Source organism: Eurypyga helias, unplaced genomic scaffold (assembly GCF_000690775.1).
Source record: "Eurypyga helias isolate BGI_N326 unplaced genomic scaffold, ASM69077v1 scaffold13645, whole genome shotgun sequence".
Lineage (NCBI taxonomy): Eukaryota > Metazoa > Chordata > Aves > Eurypygiformes > Eurypygidae > Eurypyga > Eurypyga helias.
The window spans coordinates 84,576-108,623 of record NW_010252155.1 but is presented as its reverse complement, the minus strand read 5'-3'; the positions used below and the strand labels follow the sequence as shown (position 1 = coordinate 108,623).

At 44.5% G+C, this 24,048-nt stretch overlaps 1 protein-coding gene across 1 annotated transcript in view; it reads left to right on the top strand.

Annotated features, from left to right (window-relative positions):
• The first annotated feature begins 332 nt into the window (after nucleotides 1–332).
• LOC104502679 (probable E3 ubiquitin-protein ligase HERC3) overlaps nucleotides 333–24,048 on the top strand; it is a 45,371-nt gene continuing 21,655 nt past the window's right edge. The window contains exons 1-9 of the mRNA XM_010152270.1: nucleotides 333–587; nucleotides 15,302–15,461; nucleotides 16,901–16,977; nucleotides 17,567–17,788; nucleotides 20,217–20,308; nucleotides 21,318–21,448; nucleotides 22,058–22,218; nucleotides 22,733–22,809; nucleotides 23,556–23,680. Of these exons, the coding sequence (XP_010150572.1) occupies nucleotides 362–587; nucleotides 15,302–15,461; nucleotides 16,901–16,977; nucleotides 17,567–17,788; nucleotides 20,217–20,308; nucleotides 21,318–21,448; nucleotides 22,058–22,218; nucleotides 22,733–22,809; nucleotides 23,556–23,680 (1,271 nt within the window). The 5' untranslated portion in view covers nucleotides 333–361. The remainder of the gene's footprint in view (nucleotides 588–15,301; nucleotides 15,462–16,900; nucleotides 16,978–17,566; nucleotides 17,789–20,216; nucleotides 20,309–21,317; nucleotides 21,449–22,057; nucleotides 22,219–22,732; nucleotides 22,810–23,555; nucleotides 23,681–24,048) is intronic.

Below are 24,048 nucleotides of genomic sequence, written 5' to 3'. Positions count from 1 at the left end.
ATTATAGTTGGTTTGGGGAGTTGGTTGATTTTGGCTTTTCAAAGCAGAGTGGTTTTCCTGAAATAAAAGCTCTGGGCTGCTGGGTTTCAGAGCACTTCTGCCACCTTACAGGTAGAGCTGGCCAGGGCATGAAGGTGCTGACTCAGTACCTGACCTGCCTGCATTCCTCTTTGTCTGTCTTTTTACTGTCAGTCCACAAGCCTGACAGTCATTACAGGAAATGCCTCATTCAGTTTTTTCCACCTCTTGCTCTGAGCAGCTTATCTCTATAGGATCACTTGTTGAGTACTTGCTTCATTCACACTCCTCCCTCTGTTTCCCTTGCACAGGAAGGATACATGACTTGTTGAAAAGAGAGAAGATGCTATGCTGGGGATACTCGTCTTTTGGACGACCTGGGATAGGTAGCAACCTCCAGGTCATCATTCCTGAACCGCAGGTGTATGGATTCATTCATGACAGAAATGTCAAGGAGGTGGCATGTGGAGGAAACCACTCTGTCTTCCTGTTGGAAGATGGGGAAGTGTATACTTGTGGCTTGAACACCAAAGGCCAACTGGGACATGACTGTGAAGGAAGCAAGCCAGGTAAGTCCACTTTTTACATGCACTTCACACTGTCTTGAGGCTGGTGGGCTGAGAAGATTATGGAAGCTGCTTTGTGTTGATTGCTCTGCAACTGGAGTAGCTGACAGGGCTGAAGATCATATGTAATAACACAGTAATGATGCCGAATAATGCTTGCTGGCTCTGGAAAGCTAAAGCTGAGCAGCATGGGTGGGGAGGTGGGTCTGCTCAGTTTGTCTGGGAAATGCATCACATCAGAGGTGAATGCAGATGGTCTCAGGGCAGCTTTTGTGATTATGTTGCCTTTTTATGAAGGAAAGAGGGCCATGAGTCACAACTGTCTTCTGCCTTGTCTTTCCAATTGCATTGCATCCCTGTGCCTACTCTTGTTCATTTATTGTTGGGAATTTTGTCATTTACATTGAAGAGAAGAGATTACTCAAGTATTGTTCTGAGTGCTGTAAAAGCATGTACTCTGAGAAGCATCTTTTGGGCTAGACTGCCATTTACCTACAAAATAAAACAGGCATAGGATGATAATGAAAACGGAAGCTTCACAGGGAAGAAGATCATCAGAGCTAGAAATGGATCTCATGAATGCTGAAGTGTAGACCTCCAGCAGCTAGGTTAATCCTGCCTTCAGCTACGCAGGGATGGGGTGTCAAAGATCATCTTCTTTATTCTCCATTAGAGTGGGCCTATGAATGAAGCCATGTCTGATAGGAAGCCAAGATGTATGTGTGGGGCGTAGGGTCCTGAGCTGTTGGAGATGAAGATGACAGAAGACTGTCTGCAGGCGTCTGAGGGAGAGAACTGCAACGGGTGGTCTTGCAGCTGCATTTCTTTAGCCTCTGTGAGCAGGGCAGTGTGAGCTGGGGGTCTCATGGTGTTACTGCCTTACGGTTTGATCCCTGCCCAGCTCTGGAAGTGGTCTGCATGTCCCGCTGGGAGAGGCAGTGGCACAAGGCTGACAGTCCCCTCCAGGCAGCCTGTGGAGAGCCCCTGCTGGACTTGAGAGATGCTTACCGTGGCCTGCAGAGTAGCTTGGCTGTCTTTGAGAGTAACAGCAAAACATGAAAAGATGCAGGTTGAGGGGGGTCTTGCACCTTTTGAAGGCTGTATAAAAATGTTGGATGACTTCAGCGGGGTGGTGTGATCTCCTTCCTGCTGCCCAGGTCTGTGCTTCTAAGAGGAAACTCCCTTTTATCTCTCTTTGTGTGTGTGGCTTATGCTGCCGGTGTGCTAAAAGCTTCAATTAATGTTTTCAGAATGTGATCAGTTGTTTATCCAGAGGCTGTTAGTTCCCAGGATGATGTCTGCTTGTGAATAAAGTTCTGTGACTTTGCAACATACTGAACACGGACCTAACCCAGTTCTCCACGAAAAGCTTGCAGGATTTAGTAATGACTTCCAGTGGGAGGAAAGTTGTTATATTTACAGTGAGTGCTTTTGAAGACTTTGCCTCCCTTTCTTCCCTTACTATGTATTTAATTTTTTTTCTCTTGTTGTGCTGCCCATTTACACATATCTGTAGTATCAGTAGGATTCAATTTTGTTTCTCATTCATGCTACTTACAAAAACATCCAGCAGTGGCATAGAAGTGTGTTTCAGTAATTCCTTTTAGAGAAATCCTTTAGAGGGCACCTTTTGAAATGAAAGAAACCTTTTAATTACAAAGTTGTGTTCACTGTCACATCAGCTCAGCTTTGTGGATATAAGGCAGAGACAGGCTAGCAGCTGGTGACGTGATTCCTGTGCCTCTCAACTACAAGGAACAGAAATTACTGGGGGAGTACATGTCATTGGATGAGTATCAGTCAATAGAGGTTTGTTTTCTGGAATTACCCTTCCCTTGGATTTTACATTGTGGTTATAAAATTAATATTTCAGGTGTCTTAAGAAGTTTAACTACAAGAACATGCCCTTCAACTAGAAGCTAACAGCCTGTGATGGTTTCCAACTCCCCAGGTCTGAGCTAGGGTAACACCAGCTGTGCCACTCCTGTGGGCTCCACCATCTCCCCACATCCTCACGCTATTCACTGTTTCATTCCTCCTTTGAAGTCGGTTAACAAGCTACCTGAGGAGTCCATCCCTCTCAGGAATGGATACTTGGCTTTGTTAACACACGGGAGTGATTGTCTTTCCTTGTTTCTTTTTCCTTTCCCCTTGAAACAGTCTACAGTTTGTCTCTGCAATCACTTGGCAGGGTTGCAGAAGGGGAGACACTGTTCCAGTGTTCTCTCACCATGACTGTAGTTAATAAAGCTTGTCTGACATGTCCTAATTTTTACTTGTGGTGTTATGCACTCAGAGTCCCCAGAGTCTCTGACAATACCTTGGGAGAAGCAACTTGTCAGTCTTAGTTATGAAGTATTGAGCCTGCTGTTCTGCAAAATCAGTCTGAGTTTATGTTAATTTTCTGAGCATCATCAAGTGTTAACATAGATTATGCCTCTAATGGGAATTGATGATTTTGTATGGCAGTAGTTTTAGGAAACAGATTTATTCTCTGTAACTATATCTAAATTTCTATTTCAGCCCCATAATTTCACTTGGATATTTTTTCTTCAGGTCTGCTGTGATGTCTTGACTTCCTGTTATGATTCTTACATGTGTTTTATCTGCATGTACATGCATATACCTGGGAACAAAACACAGACCCTGATACCTAACTCAAGTAAAGGCTCATTAGAGGTTTAGAGGGTGAAATAATTAGCTGGTGGTTAGCCATTTGCAAAGCTTTAGAAACATGCTTGAGTCCAAGATGTAGAACTTCTTTTCTGGAGACTTGTTCTCTGGGAGTCATTTGGACTTCATTTGACTTCTGCTAGTGAGAAAATGTAGTCTTTGGTAATTAGTGTCTTGAGAGTTACAAGAAGACATCTGGTGCCAAATTTGCCTTGAACTCTTCCTCTGGTAACACACAGCAGACAAACCCATGCTTTTACCAAATTTCCTGTCTGGATGCAAAATGTACAGGGTAGCACTGCTTCTGTGTGTGTTGTGGAATCTACGTGCTCATAGCTTGGAATATCGTTACGTTCAATCTCTTTCAAGAAGCAGGGAAAAAAACCACCAAAAAAAAAAACCAACCCAAAACCAAAACCCCAATACACTATCCAGTTCCCATGGATTTCTCAGAACTCAGTGGCCTTTCTTTTCAAACATAAATATATTTGTCCTGAACTTCAGCATGGGGTTACAGTGACCAGAGACCTTCGTGCTCACTGTGGCATGCCTGATCATAAACCCTGCGACAGCTGAGAATTCAGATGTGCGACCTGCTTGGAAGGCCCTTTTAGCTGCTTGCTGGTGGGTGAGAAGTCAGCCAGGGAGGGCCCCGGTTGCTTGGGAGGAGAGGTGGCTGGGCTTATGTTTGGCAGGAGGTGTGGAAGTGATCTGGTTGCAGATGAGGAGGTATGACTGCCGCATTGAATAGGTAAGGTTGAGGGCTGCTATTCCAACACTTGCCGAGTGCTGTAGTCTGGGAGAGTCCTGCTCGGTGTTCATCCCCAGAGCAGGGCCTCGTGCTGGAAAAGATGTAGCAGAGGCACGACAGCCCAGTGCGTAGGCATCGGCCCTGCCAAAGCCTGGGAGAACGTGCCTGGAAGTGAGTGCTGAGGGATCTGTGTGAAGGGATGGAGCCATGTGGGGACAGAGGCCCTTGCGGGGTCAGGCCTTCGGTGCTGGCCTGCAGCAGCGGGCTTCAAACCAGAAAAATAATAAAGGAAGGATTAGGGCATAATTTAGGTTTGGGCACCTATTGTTAATGTTATTTTTAACAAGTGCCAGATTATTAAACTTGACACCCCTTGCAGAGTTGGGTATGTTCATTTGTACTCATCCCTTTTCCTCCTTTGGTTGCTTACAGGATCTGACCAAATTATTTAGGTTGTAACGCCCTCACTAGTGATGCAGCAACACCCGACAACGTGGATTTGTGTTACGGTGTGTCTGTCAGCTGAATTGGTGCAATTTGGGCTTTGGGATGATTTTGGGATTCAAAGTTAGAGGGCTAGATTTAAAAGTGGCTTAATTTAGAAACAATATATATAGTTGAATGAGAAATAAAATCAAAGGAAGTGTTTTCCTTTCGATATGTTAAATGTGCGTGCATTGTGTTGAATAGTTTGGCTGAGGGCTCTGAATATGCCGGATGTTTATAGTGGGCTGTTGTAAATTTGCATGGTCTGGATCATGGGAACTGACTTCCACCAATATTCTCTGAGAATGCAGGATTAGGAGAGCCTAAACCGGGGAGAGAGAAAGGCTCTCCAGGAGAGCTTAAATCAGTAGAAATCTGGTTTCTTGTCAGTGAAGAGATTCATAGTCTGAGCCTGAAAAGTCTGTAATGTGTTCTCAGGTGTAACTCTGAATTGCTGTCTCTATAAACACATGTATTATTACAACCACCAGATTTCTCTTTTGATTTCACTTTGAGGGGTGAAAACCAGAGTGAGCCCAGACATCCAAGATACTGTTTTGGTTTTTTTAGAATCAGTGCAGCCTATTTTACTGAGGATATGAGGGACCATCTTTTTGCCCTTTATCTGGGGATTTGTAGGGCAGTTTAGCAACCTAAATGTGCATTTATGTTGGTCGCATTTGTTACTCCTGTGTCACATGTGCTATTCAGAGTTTTCTGAAGGTGCAACAGAAAGGCTGTCTGCACACCTGGCTTGGAAGGAGTGTGAAATCCCGTCATTGGCATGGTGTGTGGCACTACTGACTGTCCCCTCTCCTGCAACCAAACTGAAGCTGAAAGATGGACTCAGGATGGGTGGGTAGCTGTGTGTGGTGAGGTGAAGGGAGAGTGCAGGAAAGAAACTGGAGGTGATAGATGCAAGTTTTCTGAATGCCCCAACCGTTTTGTACTCGGAATGCTTGTCTGTGCTGGACAAAACGGATGACTTCAGCTGTATGTGTAAGTAGGGTTGAGAGTCCCAGCTGCTAGGAGAGATTTCAGTAGTTGGGTAGTTGTTGATGCTGGAAGTTCATTGTTCTTGTCTTCAAGATGTGTTAGGTGACACAACCACAAATGATGATATGCAGTTATTGGGCAGCTTTTATATAGGTGGGGGTTCTATGAGTAGATAACTGAAATAAGAAACCTCTCCCCACCAACTCCAAAAATTCTATTACCGACCTCAATAAGCAGCTCAGGTGCTTTTCTTCAGTAAGAATGGATTTTCCCTTGCCTTACTATCCTGTGTGTCCTTTGCATGAAAACATATGCAGGCATGTGTTTTCAGGTAACAAAGCCTGAGTTTGGCTGGGGTGAATGGAAAACATTCTGTATGTTTCAACCTGGCTCATGGTGTGTGTTTGTTGCTTGCTCTGTCTATAGACATCAGACTTTCTAAAAGATGCTTAACTGTGCCTGGTGATTTTCAGTTTGACTCAGTCAACATTAAACTACCTGATACTCCTCCTTAACAAGAATTTATCTCAAAGATCTTTGTGAAACACTTTTTTTTTTTCTTCTCAGAAATAAAATATTTTTGACAATTAAAGCTGCTAGCAGAAAACAGCTTTTCTACAGCAGAGCTGTGAGGAAATCCTTGCTCTTTTTTAACACCCGACCTGCCTTTTAAACAGCTGCTTGCCTACATAAACTCGCCAAAAAGAAACGTACAAATGCTCATATCTCCTTTTCTCAGAATGCCCTCTAAATATTACTACAGAGAACACAAATAATTTTGTAAATGTTTGATAGGACTGCATTAATTACCTCCATTTCCCAATCACCATGCTGCTTTGCAGTGGTGTGTTTTCCAGCGGTATTTGTGAACCTGATGGGGGGTGTCATTGCAAGCAAGGGCAAGGAGGCCGTACTGAGTCTGCACTGTGCAGGTGTGGCTTTGTCCTAGTCCCGTGCAAATAGCTGCAGGATTGAAATAAATGGGAACAGAGTGTGGAGCACATCAAGCGCTTTTAAAAAAGACATGCCACTTTGTCAAAGCCTGGGGCTGCCACGTCTGAGACTGCCAAATGCATCTACCTAGAAAATGCAGCCTCCCTTCTAGAAGAAAATATAAAATGCCCACGAGAAGGCGAAATGCTTCCACAAGACTACTCCAATACTGTGAAAAGATGGCAATATAGCACCTGTCCAGAGGCAAAATGTGGAGTGAAGCCCCTGTGGCTTGCTTGCAGCGTGTATGGTAGACAGCAACGCTGTCTCGCAGGGATTTTGCTTTAGAGCCCTCGGCTCAGATGTGGTCACCTGCCTTGGAAGGACACTGGTACAGCAGTGATTTGCAGGATTGAGCACAGCAGGTGGATCACAGTAAACTGTTATCTTACCTTCTGAGGCACTGGTTTGCTGCCTGGAGCAACTGACTGAGCCCCAAGGACAGTCTGTGGGTGCTCCTGGTTCTTTGAGCCTTACATCCATTGTGGTTTGCCAGCATGTATTCCGGAAGGGGCTGCATTCACTGCAGTGAAGGGCTTATTCTTCCTTTTCTCTGAGCTGCTGTCTCTGCCTACTGCCATTGACCTTGATCACAGCTTGAGATTGTTGTGGCTTTGCTTGGAACTTCCTGGGCAGAAATACGGCTTTGCACTGTGTAGTACTGCACATCAAATCCAGTGTCCACGCACCTATCTCCTAATTCCTCCTTCTGCTTCTGATGTCCATCCTTAGGAGTGACCCTGAGGTTTAGCCTGTCCTGCCCATGCTGGAGTTGCTGCCCTGGAGCCATGGCATTTGCTGGGGTGTTTGGGGTGGATCTTGGGGGTTTCTCAGCAGTTACAGACCAGTTGTAGCTTCTGTGCTGCCAGTGACTCTCAATCCTGGCCAAGTGACTGCATTTGCAGCTTTCTGCACTGACCTGAAAACAGGTCCTCTCTGGGTTTCTGGACATACATTTTTCCTGTATTTCTTTCACAAGCCTTGGTGCCTTTGTGCTTTGAAAGAGTTGCCCATACGTGTTTACCTCCAGGGTCTGAAGGTGGATTCTTCCCTCTGCCAGGTGATGCTTGCCAGACTGAAGTCTTCTCAGCCTGCCCTGCCCTTTCCAAGGGCTTTGGCTGGCTTTGCCCAGGCCAGTCTGCCTGTGGTTCGTGGGAGAGGCCATGTCCCTAGGCAAAAGGCAGCGAAGGGGGGAAGCAAAAGGCTTTCTATGGCTATGTCTGAGGAAGGTAGGCTTTCTCAGGGTAGGTGTCTGCTTTCGCAGCTTTGAGGGGGAGTAGCTGGCAAAACTTACGCAGAGTAATACCCTGGAGTGTCACGGTGGCCTCTCACTTATTGCTCTTGCATACCTTCCTTGACATGACCACAGGCAGCTTCATAAAGTGAAGGCAGTGCTAATAACTAGACCAGCCTCCCAGATTTAAGCCTGTAAGTACCCATGCTAACTAACTTAATGAGCAGTACCATACGGGTTGTGCAGGGAAGCAGTCATCTTGATAAGCTCTATTAATGTCTGGATGAAAGGGGACTGCAGAATTGTTGTCTCTATTACTTGGAACTTCTTAGCCTTGACCTATGGACAGAGCTCCCACCCCTGTGACCAACAACATTCCTGGGGATGTCAATTACTTTGGTCTGTCCTTTACTGTCTTCCCTCTGCTTTTTTTTTTTTTTCCTCCTCTCAGTGAGTACTTTTTTTGATTTCCTCCTTTGTAACCAAATTATCAGAGCCTATGAGGCTTCAGCGCTGCTGTTGTCAGTCTGTAATCAGGCTGCTCTTGGTACTGCTCTGCTTTCTGATGAAGTGTAGCAGCAGTTCACAAGGTTCATCAAAGGAAGCCCTCAAGATTTGCCAGTTGGACTTGTAAAGCCCAGTCTCTTTAATGGGTATCGTAAACTTCAGCTCTCTAAAGTCAGGAGGCTGTGTGCTGAAGTAAGTGCTTGCTCCATGCTTCAGAGCTTTTGCCCCACGCTAAGAGACGTTTGAAAATGAGGTGAGCTGCCATACGTGGGTGAGAACAACAGGCAGAAAGCGAGGGTAGCTGTTGTACAGCACGATGTGGTCTCCCCATGGGATCTGCTCTTGTAGTCTTGTGCCTTGCAGGTTGAAAGCAAAATGTTTTGCACACCCTTGCGTGCAGTAGTCTCACACAGTCTGAACACAAGCGGCATGTCATGCCTTCTCAGTGAGGCTTGGCAAGGAGGAAGGTCGCAGTGAGGAAATTGCAGGGCTGGTGGTGTGCTGGGTGGCTCCAGCTGCCTACGTGTTGTGCGTGTCATATGCCTGGCCACGCCAGAGAGACTGCAGTCATGAAGGTGTGTTCCTGAAACCATCCTTCAGCTACCACCTCCTCCCTGTGAGCCTTCCTCTGGTGTTACTGCTGACAAACCACAGCCTGCAGAGCTGGTGCAAGTGAAGGCACAGGATTGGCTCTAGCTGGCTGGGTTAGGTTGTTTTCAGAAGCACCTGTTAGCTTTGGAAATGCTGTATTTTGTTTAAGTGGTCTATAGAGTCTCATTTCTTCTTCCCAGTCCCAGGTTCCAGATGTCGTCCATGGCAGCTGCAAGCACGAGATGCCTAGGTGGTTGGAGTTGGAAGTGTGCAGAGGGAAATTGGAGGCTCATTCCTGGGAGGCTTTAAAGGAGAGAGGAAGAGGCAAAAGGGCCCTGACAAACAGTATGCTTTTTCCCCTGCCCAGTTACCAGTTTCCAAGGGGCAGAATGACACTTCCACTGGGGAAGATGTTTCATGGAGAAGTTGACGAGTGTACTCATGGTGCTAATACTGGTAAAACCACCGAACAGCTAAGACGTAGAAGCTATGCTGTCAAAATAAGGAGAAACCTTTATAAAGGGAGAGAGAAGTCTTGGGTGAACTTCTCCTAGTGTGCTTTGGATTGCAAGCATTTCAGTTGCTGCACTTTTTTCCCCTTTTTTCCTCTTTCCAGTTTCATTAAAATGCTTACTTTCCCACTTAATTTATAAAAATCTTGTCGGGGAGTTTGTGATCCACTGTTGTTAACTTCTTGTACAGTTTTATAAAATGCTGGTGACTGATAAGTTTGTGAGATAATGTTTTTCTCACTTTCCTGTAGTACCCGTTGAAGGCAGTAGCAGGTTTTTCATGGAGTTTTCGCCTGTTGGATCAGGCTTCCAGAAGTGCTAATGGTGTTACAGTGTCACCTTGCTAGATGATTTAATGTGTTGGTGTCATTCATCTCCAAAAGGAGAGAGCTCAGCTCTTTTCCTGTGATAATTAAGGCTTTTCAATGCTCAGCAAAGACCTTATGGGTGAGGTTTAGGTTGCTATTGGTGTCTGATAAGAGATCCAGCTGCTGCCTTGTGCATTAACATGTTGTATCTTGCACTTCTGATTTTTAGATCTTGGTTGCACAATGCTCGAGCATCCTCAGCGTGGATGTGGACTGTGACACGCATTGCAATGCAAAGCAACTGACTTATCTGTCCTAAGACTTGCCAGCTGCTAGCATTTAACCCAGAGGAACTTCTTGCCAACAGTTGTTTCTTCCATCCCTGTGTTTCTACCACCATCTCTTTCTTATCTGGGCAAGCTAGTAAGACACCTATCTTAGTCTGTGAGCATTTTTCGAGCAGACAGCAACGAGCAAGATGAGCAAATGCTCTTGAGTTGCTTATTGTCAAGCTGAGGAGGCAGTGAGGAGTTTTGGCCAGGTGTCCAAGCATACTGCAATTGCTTGATGTTCTTCCAAGCCACAGCTGCTTCTCACCAGGGAAGAAATTAACATTTTCCCACTGAAAGTATAACCTCAGAGCTGATAGTTTCTCTGTGTTGTTTTCAGAGGGTCAAAGCCATCTGGTGCTGTTCATGTATATTCCAGGACACATAGAGCTGAAGGATTCTGCCACATTTGCTAGAAAAAAGCCTGTCTTGCCAGCGGCTGGAAGCTGTGCACAGAAAGGGTATACCAACTCACTGATAAACTTACTAGGAGTAGGCCAGCTAATTAACCATTCATTGCCTGTGCAACCTAATCAGTGCAGTATAACTGAATGCTTTGTGTTTCCAGCAGTTGCAGACCCTGAAGATCTTGTATAGCTTTTCAATACTCCGAGGAAAAAAGTCTTGGTTTTATAAATAGTGAAGCTATGGACTGATGGTGGGCTTTTCAGGGGTTTTCATGCTTGGCTCACCTTTACTGCCATTTCCAAATCTTCAAACTAAATGCACTGACTGCCAGAAGGCTGGGTTACAGAAACATACAGCCCCTGTCCTCAACTTCTGCTGGAGTGTCCCTGCAAACCACAGACAGGCAAGGCAAGAGCGTTCCTGGGAACCAGGCCTGTCACCACTCAGAGAAGGGCTGTCTTGAAAGCGTTTTGCCTGGATTTCATTCTTTGGTCAGTGTGTATGTTATGATAAGATCTAACTAGGTTAAGACCCAAAGAAGTCAAACCTTGATATGTCTGATTATGTTGAGAACCATGAGTTAAAGTGGGTAGGAGAGAGAAGTGGAAACTGGAACTCCACCAGATATGAAGAACTGATAAATGACTTCCAAGTATTGATGCTGTTTTGAGATGGCTGACAGCTTCAGAAAGAAAAGATTGGGTCAGTGTGTACTTCTTGGAACTTGTAATTTTTTTTTTTTTTTAATTTTTATGGCATGTTGCAACACTGTTGTGTAACTCCTTCAGCCCTTCCCTGTTGATTTCAGGGTTTTGTTCTGCTTGGCTTTGTATATAATTGTGCCTATTAAACTCCATTTGGCTGGTTTTATTCATCAGTTACTGAATATACAATACTTTACCCTTTGCACCCTTCATCTCCGTGCAGTGATGTGTCTTTTCTAAGGAATGAATGATGGTGGTGTGATGCTCTGAAAATAAAACAAATATATACCAACGACTAAAACACCTCATTTGGTGTGAGGAAGGGGTGGGAGACCAACAAAGAAGTAATTGTCAGATGTGTTTGAGAATGCCACCCATGTTAGCAGGGAGATGGAACATTCAGTGGCTTGGCAAGCCTGACAGTGAACTGGGACCCTTGTTGGAGTGCCTGGGTAGCTTGTACCCCAAGGGGGAGGTTGGATTTTTTTCCAGCTTTGGAAAGAGATGTTTGTAAGCATGTAAAACTGTTTGGTGTTTACATTTGTTCATGATTTTGAAGGCAAGCTGTGATTGACAGAGCCTTAGGAATGTACTATGTTAAGATGGACCTCTTCACATGTACGTTTCTAAAGGCAAAGATCTTCAGCTCCAAGACAGGCATATTTTTTTATGCCTATGGCTATCCAGCAAGTCCAGGTGAGGCTGTACTCCGTGACTGCAATCACTGAAGGCTTTCAGTGACACAGGGCAGCCTTTTTTAAAACAAGTTGGTATTTATTAGTCCCCTGGGATGGCACCCAGAGCAAGGTCAAGTTTGTGTTGCCAAATTAAGCTTAAGGTGGAGTCTGTGGGAACTGAAGCAACCACTCTGGATTTCCAAACATGCTGGATGTCCTCTCTGTGTCCCAGTGTGTGAAGCCCTTGCTATGTAGTCCTTGCCACAGCTTCCCAATACCTCAGGGCACCTTTTTCCACAGTTGCAGTACTGCTCTAGTCAGAGTCCTGCCTCCTCCAGCTCCGGATGCTGGTCTTTGGTCACCAAAGTCTTCCAGCACCTCCCCAGTGTGCTCTGATGGCTTAGGGCAGCCCACAATAGTCCTTCCACAGCAAACAAGATATGCATACTTAACTGCTTTCCCAGTATTTTTAAGAAATTAGCTCAGTCATGCCTGCAGGTAGTAAAACGTGTTCTCCTTTATGAACGCCCTGGTCTCCCATGTTGTTCATGTTTGTCTTTCTATCAGACTTGGTGTTGTCCCCTGAAGTGTTTGGCAGTGTGCAGGCACCAGCTTTCGAAGAAGGACAGGCTGGTGAGTTTGTGATCAGTTTTAAGACGTCAGGATGCTCTGAATAATGGCCAGTCTCAGTGCGTGCTGGCAAGCAAGCTTATAGCAACGTGATGGGTTCATGAATCAAAGGGATTTCCTGTGGAGATGAGAATGACTTTATCCCTCTCTTTTGATAGTGGGAACCTCTCCAGCAGGAGCTTTGCTTTTAGACCTTCAGGTCCAGTACGGAAACATGCCTGTCTGAACTTAGTTGGTGTGTCAGGGCATATTTTAGTGGGTATTTTTTTTTGTCTTGCTGGATGAGAGGTACAGACCATAGCCATGTGTGCTGTTGAGATACTGTCATGGTTTAGGCCCAGCTGGCAACTGAGCACCACACAGCAACTTGCTTACTACTCCCCCCTCTGCTCCTTGGGATGAAGAGGAGAAAATATAAGGAAAGGCTTGTGGGTCCAGACAAGGACAGGGAGGGAACACTCACCAGTTATGGTTGGGGCAAAACAGACTCCACCTGTGGAAAAAGAAAAAAATCAATTGGTTCCTAATGAAATCAGAGTAGGACAATGAGAGACAAAACCAGATCTTAAACCATCTTCCCATGCCTCTCTTTTTCCTGGGCTCTGCTCTGCTTTGCTCTCAGTTTCTCTACCTCCCCCCCAACTGTGGTGCATGGGGTGGGGAATGGGGGTTACGGTCAGTCCATTACATGTAATCTCTGCAGCTTCTTCCTCATCAGGGGGAGGACTCCTCACGCTTTTCCCCTGCTCCAGCGTGGGGTCCCTCCCACGGGAGACAGTCCTCCACCAACTTCTCCAACATGAGTCCTTCCCACAGGCTGCATTTCTTCATGAACTGCTCCAGTGTGGGTCCCTTCTGTGGGCTGCCGTCCTTCAGGAGCAGACTGCTCCAGTGCGAGCTTCGCAGGAGTGACGAGCTCTTTGGGCACAAGCCTCCTGCTCTGATGTAGGGTCCCTCCTTGGACCCATGGGCAAATCTCTGCTCCCCTGTGACCCTCCATGGCTGCAGAGGTGCAGCCTGCCCTCTCACCATGGGCTGCAGGGAAGCTCTGCTCCAGCCCGACTCCTCCCTACCTTTCCTCACTGACTTGGGGGTCTGCCTTGTCTCTCTCACATCCCACTCCTCTTTCTGCTGTCTGTTCTCCCTCTTAAATACATTAGCCCAGAGGTGTTACCTGCTACCACCATCACTGGCTGGCTCGGCCTTGGCCACATGTGGGATCCAACTTGGAGCTGGGGGAGCTTCTAGCAGCTTCTCCCAGGGGCCATCACTGTGGCCCTTCCCCTGCTACCAAACCCCCCACCATGGAAGCTCACCACAGATACCTTGTCTGTTGTTTTTGATTGACCTTGACCAGGCTGTAGAGCTGCTGGTTGTTTAGAGCTCACAGACAAAAATAGGCTCCATCAGTTATATATGCAAATGAACATAAATCAGGCTGCTAGGCAGTGCTACAGTTGGATGGGCCCAAGCATCGAAATGGCACGTGTAAATTGAGTCACTACCCTCAAAACCTACCTGTACCTTTGCATAGGGTTGGCGGTGGGGCTGGGTGAATTTAGTCCTGCTGGAAAGAGCTGCAGGGCAAGGGGCGTTATTTGATGGTAGAGCTGAAGGATGGCCAGATGGCAGTTGCTCGTCAACTGTGCCTCCATTGCCAGTAATTATTTTGAGTGATAGGAAGCACATGTTCAGGTAGCTTTTTCCTCCGTTAGCGTACATGTTTAAATAATTGTCACCTTTCTCTTCTATAACATCCATTAGGTATTTTTCTCCTCATTTTCTACTCCCAGACTTAGAAGACAAGCCCTCCTTCCTTTTAAATCCATTTAAGACACTTAGGTTGATTGGTATGCAGTTTCTGGTGCCAAGTACACTAATGTTTTCTGGATGCCCTTGATGTGGGGTATAATTTTCATAGAATGACATGTAACTACCCTTCCTGCTCGTGTCGCAGGCAAGTGGGACTTCCCATACAACTAATCACTGCCATGTAGCTTCCATGGTACAATCTTCCTTCATCCACCTGAAACGTTTGTATTTATTCAGGGAAGAAAAAAAGAACGCCAACTTTGCTTCTGTCTGGCTTGTGGGAATTTTTTTCTTTGGATGTATGGTTCTTCCCACATTTTATGGCAAAAAAAGGACTTCTTTCATGTCCATTTGCAAACTCTGCCTAATGAATAAGATCTGGTTGTTGATGTTGTGAGACTAGTTGTCAAACCTATTTCAGTTGCTTAACATGCTGTAATGATGAAAAGTCAGTTGTGGGTGATCTTTCAGAGGACTGAGTGAATTTTTTACTCTTTTATTCTTCAGTAAGGTATCTCTTTGCTTCCTTTTCATGGTACTTTTTAATTTGTGTCTGACAGTGGTAGTCATAGGTTGATAGGCTCATACTTGTTCCAGGCTTAGCACAGGGGATGTTGTAACACGTGCTTTCATGCATCAAACAATAAAGCGAGGGATGGACGGGTTGATTAGCTTTGTGGATGACTTGTCTTCATTGGACATGAGAACCGTGAAAGGTCAAATATGTTTTGCAGGGTCTGCCAACTTCTGTGTCCTGGCTGATCCCCACCTCAAAACTGAGCGAGAAAACATAAATCTGGCAACTCTGGTTGTTCCTAAGTAACCCGATAGGTTCCGCTGTGTCTGTGAGGCTGTCTGTGTAGACTCACTGTGTTTGGGGGCCTGTCTTTCTCCTATGAATTACAGACCAGGCTTTCAGAAGAGCTCGGCAGTGACATATTTTCAGTTAAACCTGGTGCTTTCCTATTGTAGGAAGTGTTTTAAAACTAAATTGGGGACCAGCGCACCTAGCTGAATGACTTCGTATACAGATTCTCCTAGGCCTGATGTCTGCATGTCACTGTGAGATGAATGCTGTGACTGGAGAGGTTTTCTGCTTTCCTCAGAGCAAATCGGAGCCCTGGCCGGGCAGCACATCGTACATGTGGCCTGCGGAGAGTCTCATAGTGTGGCGCTCAGCGACCAGGGCCAGCTCTTCTCCTGGGGTGCCGGCAGCGATGGACAGTTGGGCCTCACCACTATAGAAGATGCAGTGGCAGTACCAAGGTAAATTTTTAACAGGTTCAGGTTTCCTTAAGGCAGCTTCTTGGAGGTGATGCATCAAGGGTTACTCACCTTCCAGCCTGAAGTCAGTGGGAGTGTTGCTTTCTCTCAGAGGCATTAATTGGGCACTTCTCACTTTCTCACATAGGGTGTAAGAGTGGCTCCTCCTTTTCTGTGCTGCATTGGTGCTCCCTGAGCTCCCCTGGGACTCAGACAAGTCCTCAGGATGTTTGGGCAGGGTAGGCCTTCTGCCCATGGGTGCTCAGGGCACGGAAAAGAAAATTGGAGCACACTCGGCTTCCTCAATGAAAAATGCCACTCTGTTTTGTACAGAGCAAGGAGGTGCACAAGGCAGGACCCAAAAATAGAAATGCTGTGTGTGATGCCCATCTCTATTCTAGTCCCTAGGAAGTCCTCTAAGAGATACATTTCAAGAACAGGAAAAAAAAAAGCGTGGCTACGTGAACTGGCTCTTCAGCTTAACCTTTTTTGCAGTGTTGCTTGCTAGCAGCAAAGGTACTAAACCAGCCTATTGCAAATCAAATAGTGAATGTTGCTCAAAATTTAGGGTAGTGCCCAATTTTCTTCATTTACTTATTTAATACCTTATCTGTGCCAGACCACTAATAGGGTTAAGTGCGAGGACATCTAGATGGTGGCAGTGGCAGACACGGAGACTTCTCCATCCAGAGCAGTTCGCAGATGATAGTCTCAGGTTATCACCATAATAAGATAACTGGTCCCTTTGCATGACACAACACCATGAAGTACAACGTTAATAACAGATGCAGTCTGTCTCTTATTTGGTCTGCCACTGCAGATCCAGTGCAGAGCAGAAGTCTGGGACATCTGTCTGTCTAGGGTGGCTGTCGTTGGTGAAACAATATTTAAAGAAAGAGTTTCTGTCACAGAACATTAATATTTGAGATGAAGGGCTCGGTGGGAAGACAGTCCTTAACTTGCAGGTGGCGCTGCTTTAACAGAGACAGTCTGACTGGCGTGTCAGTGTGATAGTGCCAATTTAAAAGTAACATTTTTGTGAAGTAACTGGAACCTTTGACTTGCTATTCTCAGTACAAAGCACTGGAGAGGTTTTGGTGCCACAACTCATAGGAACTACTAAGCTCCTGAAAGCATGAAAAATGTTGATGCCTGAAGAATAGTGAGAGAGACACCAAGAAGCAGCTATTTTCACCATTGCCAGATGGCTGGATTCAGGATAGCAGGAAACGTAGTTGGAGTTATTAGTCAGGTGACTAAAGGTCTTCACAGATTTGCATCTATTACGTATGGGTCTGTATCACCTTTAAGATGTTGCTCAATCTAAAAACCATAGGTTATGTATATGTGTAGAACAAATATCTGAATGGAATTCATGATTTTGACCTAAGGTGATACTTTATCTGTGAACACATATTCTAAAATGTTGTTGTCTTCTTTAGGTTGATAAAGAAACTGAACCAACAGACAATACTGCAGGTTTCCTGTGGAAATTGGCATTGCCTGGCTTTGGCAGCAGGTACTGTAACATTTATTATTTATTACCAATATTTGTGCTGCCATTGTGCACAGTGTCCAAGATTGCATATTTCTGCATAATAAACCAAGGACATCCCTGTCCCAACTGCTTTCAGGCCAAATGGGAGGCTTTAAAATGGGTCAGGTACCATGAATATTGAAGAAGAGCTTTGCCAGTGCTGTCAAGAAAGGAAACATTACAGACAGGCCACACACTCTCTCACTGGTGAATGATGGCAGGAACACTTAAAAGCTTTCCATCTTGATGGAGAAAAATGTGTGTAATTAATTTATTTGTGTTGAAATTATCCTTGGCTATTACTATTCAGTATGCAACACATGGACTGTTTTTCATTACGCTGTTTAAATCACCCCAGTCTGATGTTGTAATTTGCACTTAGTTGCACGTCTGTTTATTTTCCTGGTGGCTTCAGACTGTGCTTTATTTCAGCAAAGAATGACTTGCTTGACTTTTTTTTTCCCCCACACGTGGAAGCAAAACCCTTGGCACCGGTTCTTGTTCATTTTGAGAAACTTGCTTTTCTGTTGACCGGCTTTTACTTGCCATTCTCGTTCTTTCCTTGTTTCAGATGGCCAGTTCTTCACATGGGGGCAGAACAGCTATGGTCAGTTGGGCTTGGGCAAAGAATGTCCCTCCCAAGCCAGTCCACAACGTGTCAAGTCTCTCGATGGGATCCCTTTGGCTCAGGTTGCTGCAGGTGGAGCCCACAGTTTTGCCCTCTCCCTGTCAGGAGCTGTGTTTGGCTGGGGAAGGAACAGCTCCGGACAGCTGGGACTAAGTGATGAACGAGGTATTGAAATGATGCTCCTAGGTGAAAGAATGATGGACTTTTTTGGCCTAGTGTCTCTTTTCTCATTGACAGTGTATTTTTATTGAGTGGATATGTAACCCTCAGCAACTGCTTTTGGGAGGAGAGGGCAGAGGAACAGTCTCTGATGGACTCTGCAGGTTTTTCATACTTAGTAGAAACAGAAACATTTGTTTTTTCCTCTTGTGAGGGAGGTCAAGAAGAAAGATCTTTCAAATGTGAGTGTTGTGCCCACACGTGGGCATCAAAGCAAGTGCTCGTATTCTTTCTTCCTCTTCTCAAAAATGCGTTGCCCATGTTTTATTTGAAGCTGGTGTGGAGTAGAGGCTCTCCCTGCGGAACAGCAGGCTGAACCCAACACCTTGTTTGCGTACACATTTTGACTGGTGAGCATCAGCATGCTACGTAACGATGGCAACACAGGATATTTCAGTATTATAAAATGTTACCTAGTTTATTTCTTGCACAATTTTCTAGATGCACAGGGTCAATGGTAGTTTTTTTTCAGGTGGTCGTTTTCAGTGAAGCCTAGCCATCAACAGACTTGAAGATAGGTTTATAAATGAGGCTGAAGAGTGTATGAGACATTACCACTAGTCTGAAAAGCTCAGAACTCCCCTGCTTGTTTTTAACACAGTCTTAACTTTTTATTTGCAAAAGCTAGTGAGTGAAAGGTTTTCTTTGGAGCTTCACATCAACCTCCTTATCGTTTTTTACATAGTTGCTGAGTAGCTTTAAATATCTAGGCAGCTTACTGAGTGTGGATGTGATACCTAGCGTGCATAGGTAATTTATTTTGCATGGTATAAATGGTAAAATAGCTTTATTTTGCATAAGTACACAAGGTGTATGTATTTGAAAATGGTATGTTGTGTAATGTAGTAACGTATAAACACTGTATGTTGCAAGAGAAAAGTGTTTCCTCTCATTTTGTGTACTGAAAATGGAATGATGCATTTTGACAACCCACCCTACCAACTGAAACTTACTTAAAGCAATTACTCAAAACCAGCCTCTAGTGTAGCAAAGGAGGTTCATAATTTCATCTGCTTTGCGCTTTTAGAAATATGAAACACAGTTGTCTTGCAGCATATCTTAGGTTCTCTCAAAAACGCTCTAGGTCTATTTTCTGGTACTGTATGTAAGCTAGACCTGATCTAATGTAACAGCAGCCATGTTCTTTCCATGTAAAATGGTATGTAAATTATACTCCTAGATAGATAAATTATACTATAACTTCAACAAAGCTGCAGTTTATATGAGAGGCTTGCTTTGACATGGGGCTAATCTTAAATTAACATGTAAGGGGCATCTGCTTCTGGAGCTGTGTTGGCCAGGGGTCATACTGTGCTTACCCCACAATGCATGGTACTGTAGTAAATACGTGCTATTTATGGTAAGTGAATCATAGTACGACAGTGTGAATTAGACTTTGTGAATATGAACAACAAAATCTACAAAAATGGGTATTCTTCAGCACTATTATTTAAACAATTATGCTGTAGAAGTGCCATTTCTGTCAAAATAAAGATCAGAGTGCTAAAGTACAGAACAAAGTAAATGAAAAATCTGCTCTCATTTCTAAATACATGAAAATGTGACCATTTTCCTTTCACCACCCAGAAAAAAAGCACCTGTCAAATCCTTGGGTGAGAGTATTAAAAAAGGGCAACTTCTGTAGGTAGGAACCTGATTTTATTGTTGGTATGAAGTAAGCAGCTGCTCCTCTTTATCTAACTGTTTTGGGGTGCCTACTGGTCCTGGAAATGCTTAGCTTCAGTTTTATTTTTACATCAGTAAAACATGTAAGCTGGCTCAGCGTATCCGTCCTCGTGAGACCCACTTTTAATGACTCGAATGTCAGAGTGAAGAAGAGCATCATTTAACGGTTGACAGTGATTAGCCTTTGCAACTAGGAGGATCATCTTAAAGGCTGACAACAAAAGGAAGGCTAGGCATTTAAATACACCTTGGGATTCACCTTGGTGTGGGAGACACTAGTGCAACACACGTGTCAGGATTGTTCTGCGTGGAAAAGGTCTAGGCAATGTTTTGGAAACAAACGTTTGCAGTTATGAGTGAGGAGTCTAGAATGGAGCATGGGGCTGAAGGTGGGCGTAGCTAGGCTGCACTGATCATACCTCCCAAACTGCAAGTGCATGTTGAGTTTATACAAGACTCTCAGTAATTGCATTCTTGCTCTGGACAATTTTCTTCGAGCCAGGACAAATCTTTTAAGAATTGGAGGGGGAAAGCAGCAGTAAAGTACTCAAGGACGTCGGTGTTTCTCCCACAGTTGTTAAAGCTTTCTCTGTGCACATAGGCCACATACGAAAAATCAGTCTGTCAGTGGTTTTCTCACATTTATGTTTGTGTTTATGAAACGGCTCCTTTGTCTTCTTCAATGCAGACCGAGAATCCCCTTGTCATGTGAAGCTGTTGCGGTCTCAGAAGGTTGTTTACATCAGCTGTGGAGAGGAACACACAGCAGTTCTGACAAAGGTAAAGATGCTAACCTGGGAACCCTGGCTGCAGTCTCGCCTGCCTGATGGTTTCACATTAGTTTCCTGGGTGATGGTAGAAAAGAACAGATTGACCTACTGTATTCCATCTGAGTCCAGTAAAAAACTAAATAGAAAAGTATAGTCATCTTATAATGTATTCTGAGATTTATTGCCAATGTTATCCATCACTGGTTTTGAAGATGAAGATGTTAATCCATGACAATGAATAGTAAAACTCAGGTGAATTGCTCTAAGAAACTAGCTTTGAGCAAAAACTAACAAACATACATCCAGAGGGGTGAAGATAGCGTTTTGTTGGAAGACAGTGACCTTGTGCATCAGGGTAACATGCAAGTCAAAACCGATGAGTGTTTAAATGAAACATTAGCAGTCACTCACAGCATTTACTAGAGATTTTCAGTTCCAAACCTGCTGTTTCCAAGCAGTGTATAGTTTAGTGGACAGGGGACAGAGGTAGGATTTTGGAAGATCACTGCTTAGTTCTTGCCTTGCCTCTGCCACTTCCTAGGTGTTGCTGCCTTTTGTGTTGCCTCAGTGTCTTCCACTGTAAAATGAATTATACACCTGGCTTTGGGATTCCTGTGAGAGAAACACCATTGTATAAGATTCATTCTGTAGAAGCTGTTGTTCAAAGAAGGTCACAGTCGTTTTGATCAGCAGGTGACAGAGATGGGTGTAAAGTGTTGTGGAAATGGGGCCTACTTGGCCATGTTTAAACCTGTTGGGATTTCAGACTCGTCTGGCGATGGTGGGAGGAAGCTTGTCTGTTGTAGCCATATCTAAAAAAAAATGCTGTTACTCTCTGATGGGTGGCAAGGTGGTTATTTGGAAGCTGCATTAGCAGAACCCAGGTATCTTTTCTGAATCCTTTGGAAATTCTCAGCAGTCTCTGCCTAGGCTTGGGCTTGTGTTGAAACTGGAGTCAGAGACATACTGCTGGGTTATGGGTCCCTAAATGGAGAATGTGCTGTTTGATTTGCTAACAGAGTGGAGGGGTGTTCACGTTCGGTGCAGGTTCCTGTGGGCAACTGGGACATGATTCCATGAATGATGAAGTGAACCCCCGAAGAGTTCTTGAGCTAATGGGCAGTGAAGTATCCCAGATTGCTTGTGGAAGGTGAGTCCTGTGTGCAGTCAGGAATTATCTTTGGTGGAGGTTAGTGCTGACAGTATCTTGTAAACAGGAGAAATAATCTTGCTTCTGCATCTTATGTGTCAAAACTAAGTTAATTTAAATTTTACTTCCCATGAGAATTTTAAGGCCCTCTAAAGGAGGTTGTTTTTTAATTGGTGTTGTTCCCTGTGCTGTAACCTGGTAAAAGATACCCTTTCATCTTAATTCAGCAAGACTTTAGAGCAGCAGCCCCCTTGGTTGCAAGTTTCCAGCCTCTTTCACTAAAAGAGACTTAGTAACACTGGTGCTGTGGTGTTGGCTTTTGGTATGTACAGGTTTAGCAAATGACTAAGCTAATTCTGTCTGTGGACCTGATACCAGCCGTATGCTGGCACAAGCTGCTCTTTGTCACTTCTGCCTAGAGTTCCATCCCATAATCTAGTGCCATCAGGTGGCAAAAACTGAACACTGGTGCTAGTGTAAAGATGCTGCTTTGCACCAGCTTGTGGCCTAGGGGAACTGTGACTAAGTTGTAGGCTGTGTTTGTCTTCTTTTTTTTTTTGCTTTGAATTGTTAAACATGGCCCAAATTCTGTACCCATCTCTGTTACAGACATCACACTTTAGCCTTCGTGCCTTCTTCAGGAATGATCTATGCATTTGGCTGCGGAACAAGAGGCCAGCTGGGAATGGGGCACACTTGCAACGTTAAGTGTCCCTCTCCCGTCAAGGGTCACTGGGCAGCTCACAATGGGCAACTCTCAGGGAAACCTGGTACGTTCTATGCACAGTTTGGAGTCACAAATGGACATAAATAACTCCATTTCACCCATGGCTGTCGAAAGACATTTTGACGTTGTTCTGCAGAAGTTCTTGAAATAGCAAAAGACACCCATCCTCCTGTCCCAAATGCACGATGGGAATTATTGGGTGACCTCTTGCACTCTCTGTTAATGTGCGCCCTCTTCCTTTCTCTTTTCATGGCAGAACTCAATATTTGGTGATCTTGAGCCTTCATGAAATTGGATTAATACTGATCTCCAAGGGCTTTGGTTTCTCTTTAAAATCGCTATTGCAATTTAAAAATTACAACCTTTCACTCCTGCCAGGCCCCATGTATCTTTCAAAGTGCTTGAGTTCAAACTGATTTCAGCCTGACCTTCAAGAGACCCAGGTGCTCCTTGTAGTGTAAAGCCTGAGACGCTGGCACTGCAGATGTGGAGGAAAAGGCACAGTAGGGACTTGCATTGGACAGCCTCTAACATAACCACCTCTCTCTCTTCAACAGACGCCTGTAAATATCACATTGTTAAACATATCTTCTCTGGAGGAGACCAAACATTTGTGCTTTGCTCCAAATATGAGGTAAAACAAATGAATCATCTTCTGAAGTCTGCTCTCCTGTCCCACCTGTCCCAGTGCAGCTTTTGGTTTTGGTGATATCTCCTGAAAATGAAGTGTTGCTTTGGCATCCATTCTGCCTTATGAACCTTGCCAACAATGACAGTTGTTACAGGGATTTGCCTTCCTCTAGAGACATGTCAAAGAGCTGTTTGGAAGACATTGATTTCAGTTTGATCAGCAGGGAGGGGAGTCCAATCTCCTTTGCAGATTGGAAGCGAAGGGCTGCTTTCTTCCCAAGATACTGGGGTCTGTGTGATTAAAGTGTAGGACCGTGGAACACAGACACTGGGGTTTTGTCGAGATATGCTGGATGGAGGGCTGAATGCTGAAGTATTTTTTCTGCTTCTGTCTTCTTATTTCTTTCAAGAAGTGTTTGACACACACTTTTGAGGCATGGAAATAGATTTAGAATTAATGTACTAAGCCTGTAGCTATATATGGTAGTATTTAAGAGGGCTTTAGTACATTTAAGGAAATGATACCTTGTTTTTTTTCTTTTCCTCTTTTAAAAAATGGATTTCACGATGATCTTGGGGTTTTTTCCATGCTTTTCATTTTGGACTTCTTAGTAATGCCACAGCTTCCTCACCAAACCTATTCAGAGACCACACTACAGAAGCTATCAGCTGTATATAGGAAACAGATTATCAATAAGAAGGAACTGTTTTACCAGCCTTGTCTTTGCTGAAATATGTATCTTCTCACAGAATTCCTTGCCTGCTGATGATTTCCGGACCATAAATGAAACACGTTACACCTGTTTAATAAATGATGAAACTATAGATGTCTGGAGGCAAAAGCTTTTAGAAAAGAACAGTTCTAATTCTGTCAAGTAGGTATTGTGGCACTGGACAAGCCTTTTGTTGAAAGTCTTATTTAAATAATTTTGTTGGCTTCCGTGCCATGCTTTCACTTGAAACTTAGCAGCCTTTTCAAGTGCGGTTCTTGGTCGTATCCAAGGGGAGGACAGTTGCCAGTCATGAGGCTGCCAGGTTAGAGCTGCTGAGCAAAACCAGAGGAATTTGATGCTGCCTCAGAACATTGCAAATGGTGGGTGGGAAAGGGATTTTAAAGTTGTCTTTTGTTGTGTGCTTAGAATTCATGAAAAGCAGCAGGAACTTGTGAACAGAGTGATTAAATTCCTTCCCCTGTGTGCTTGCTGTTAGAAGGGCAGAATAGGTGGAAAGCAGGCACTGCTAA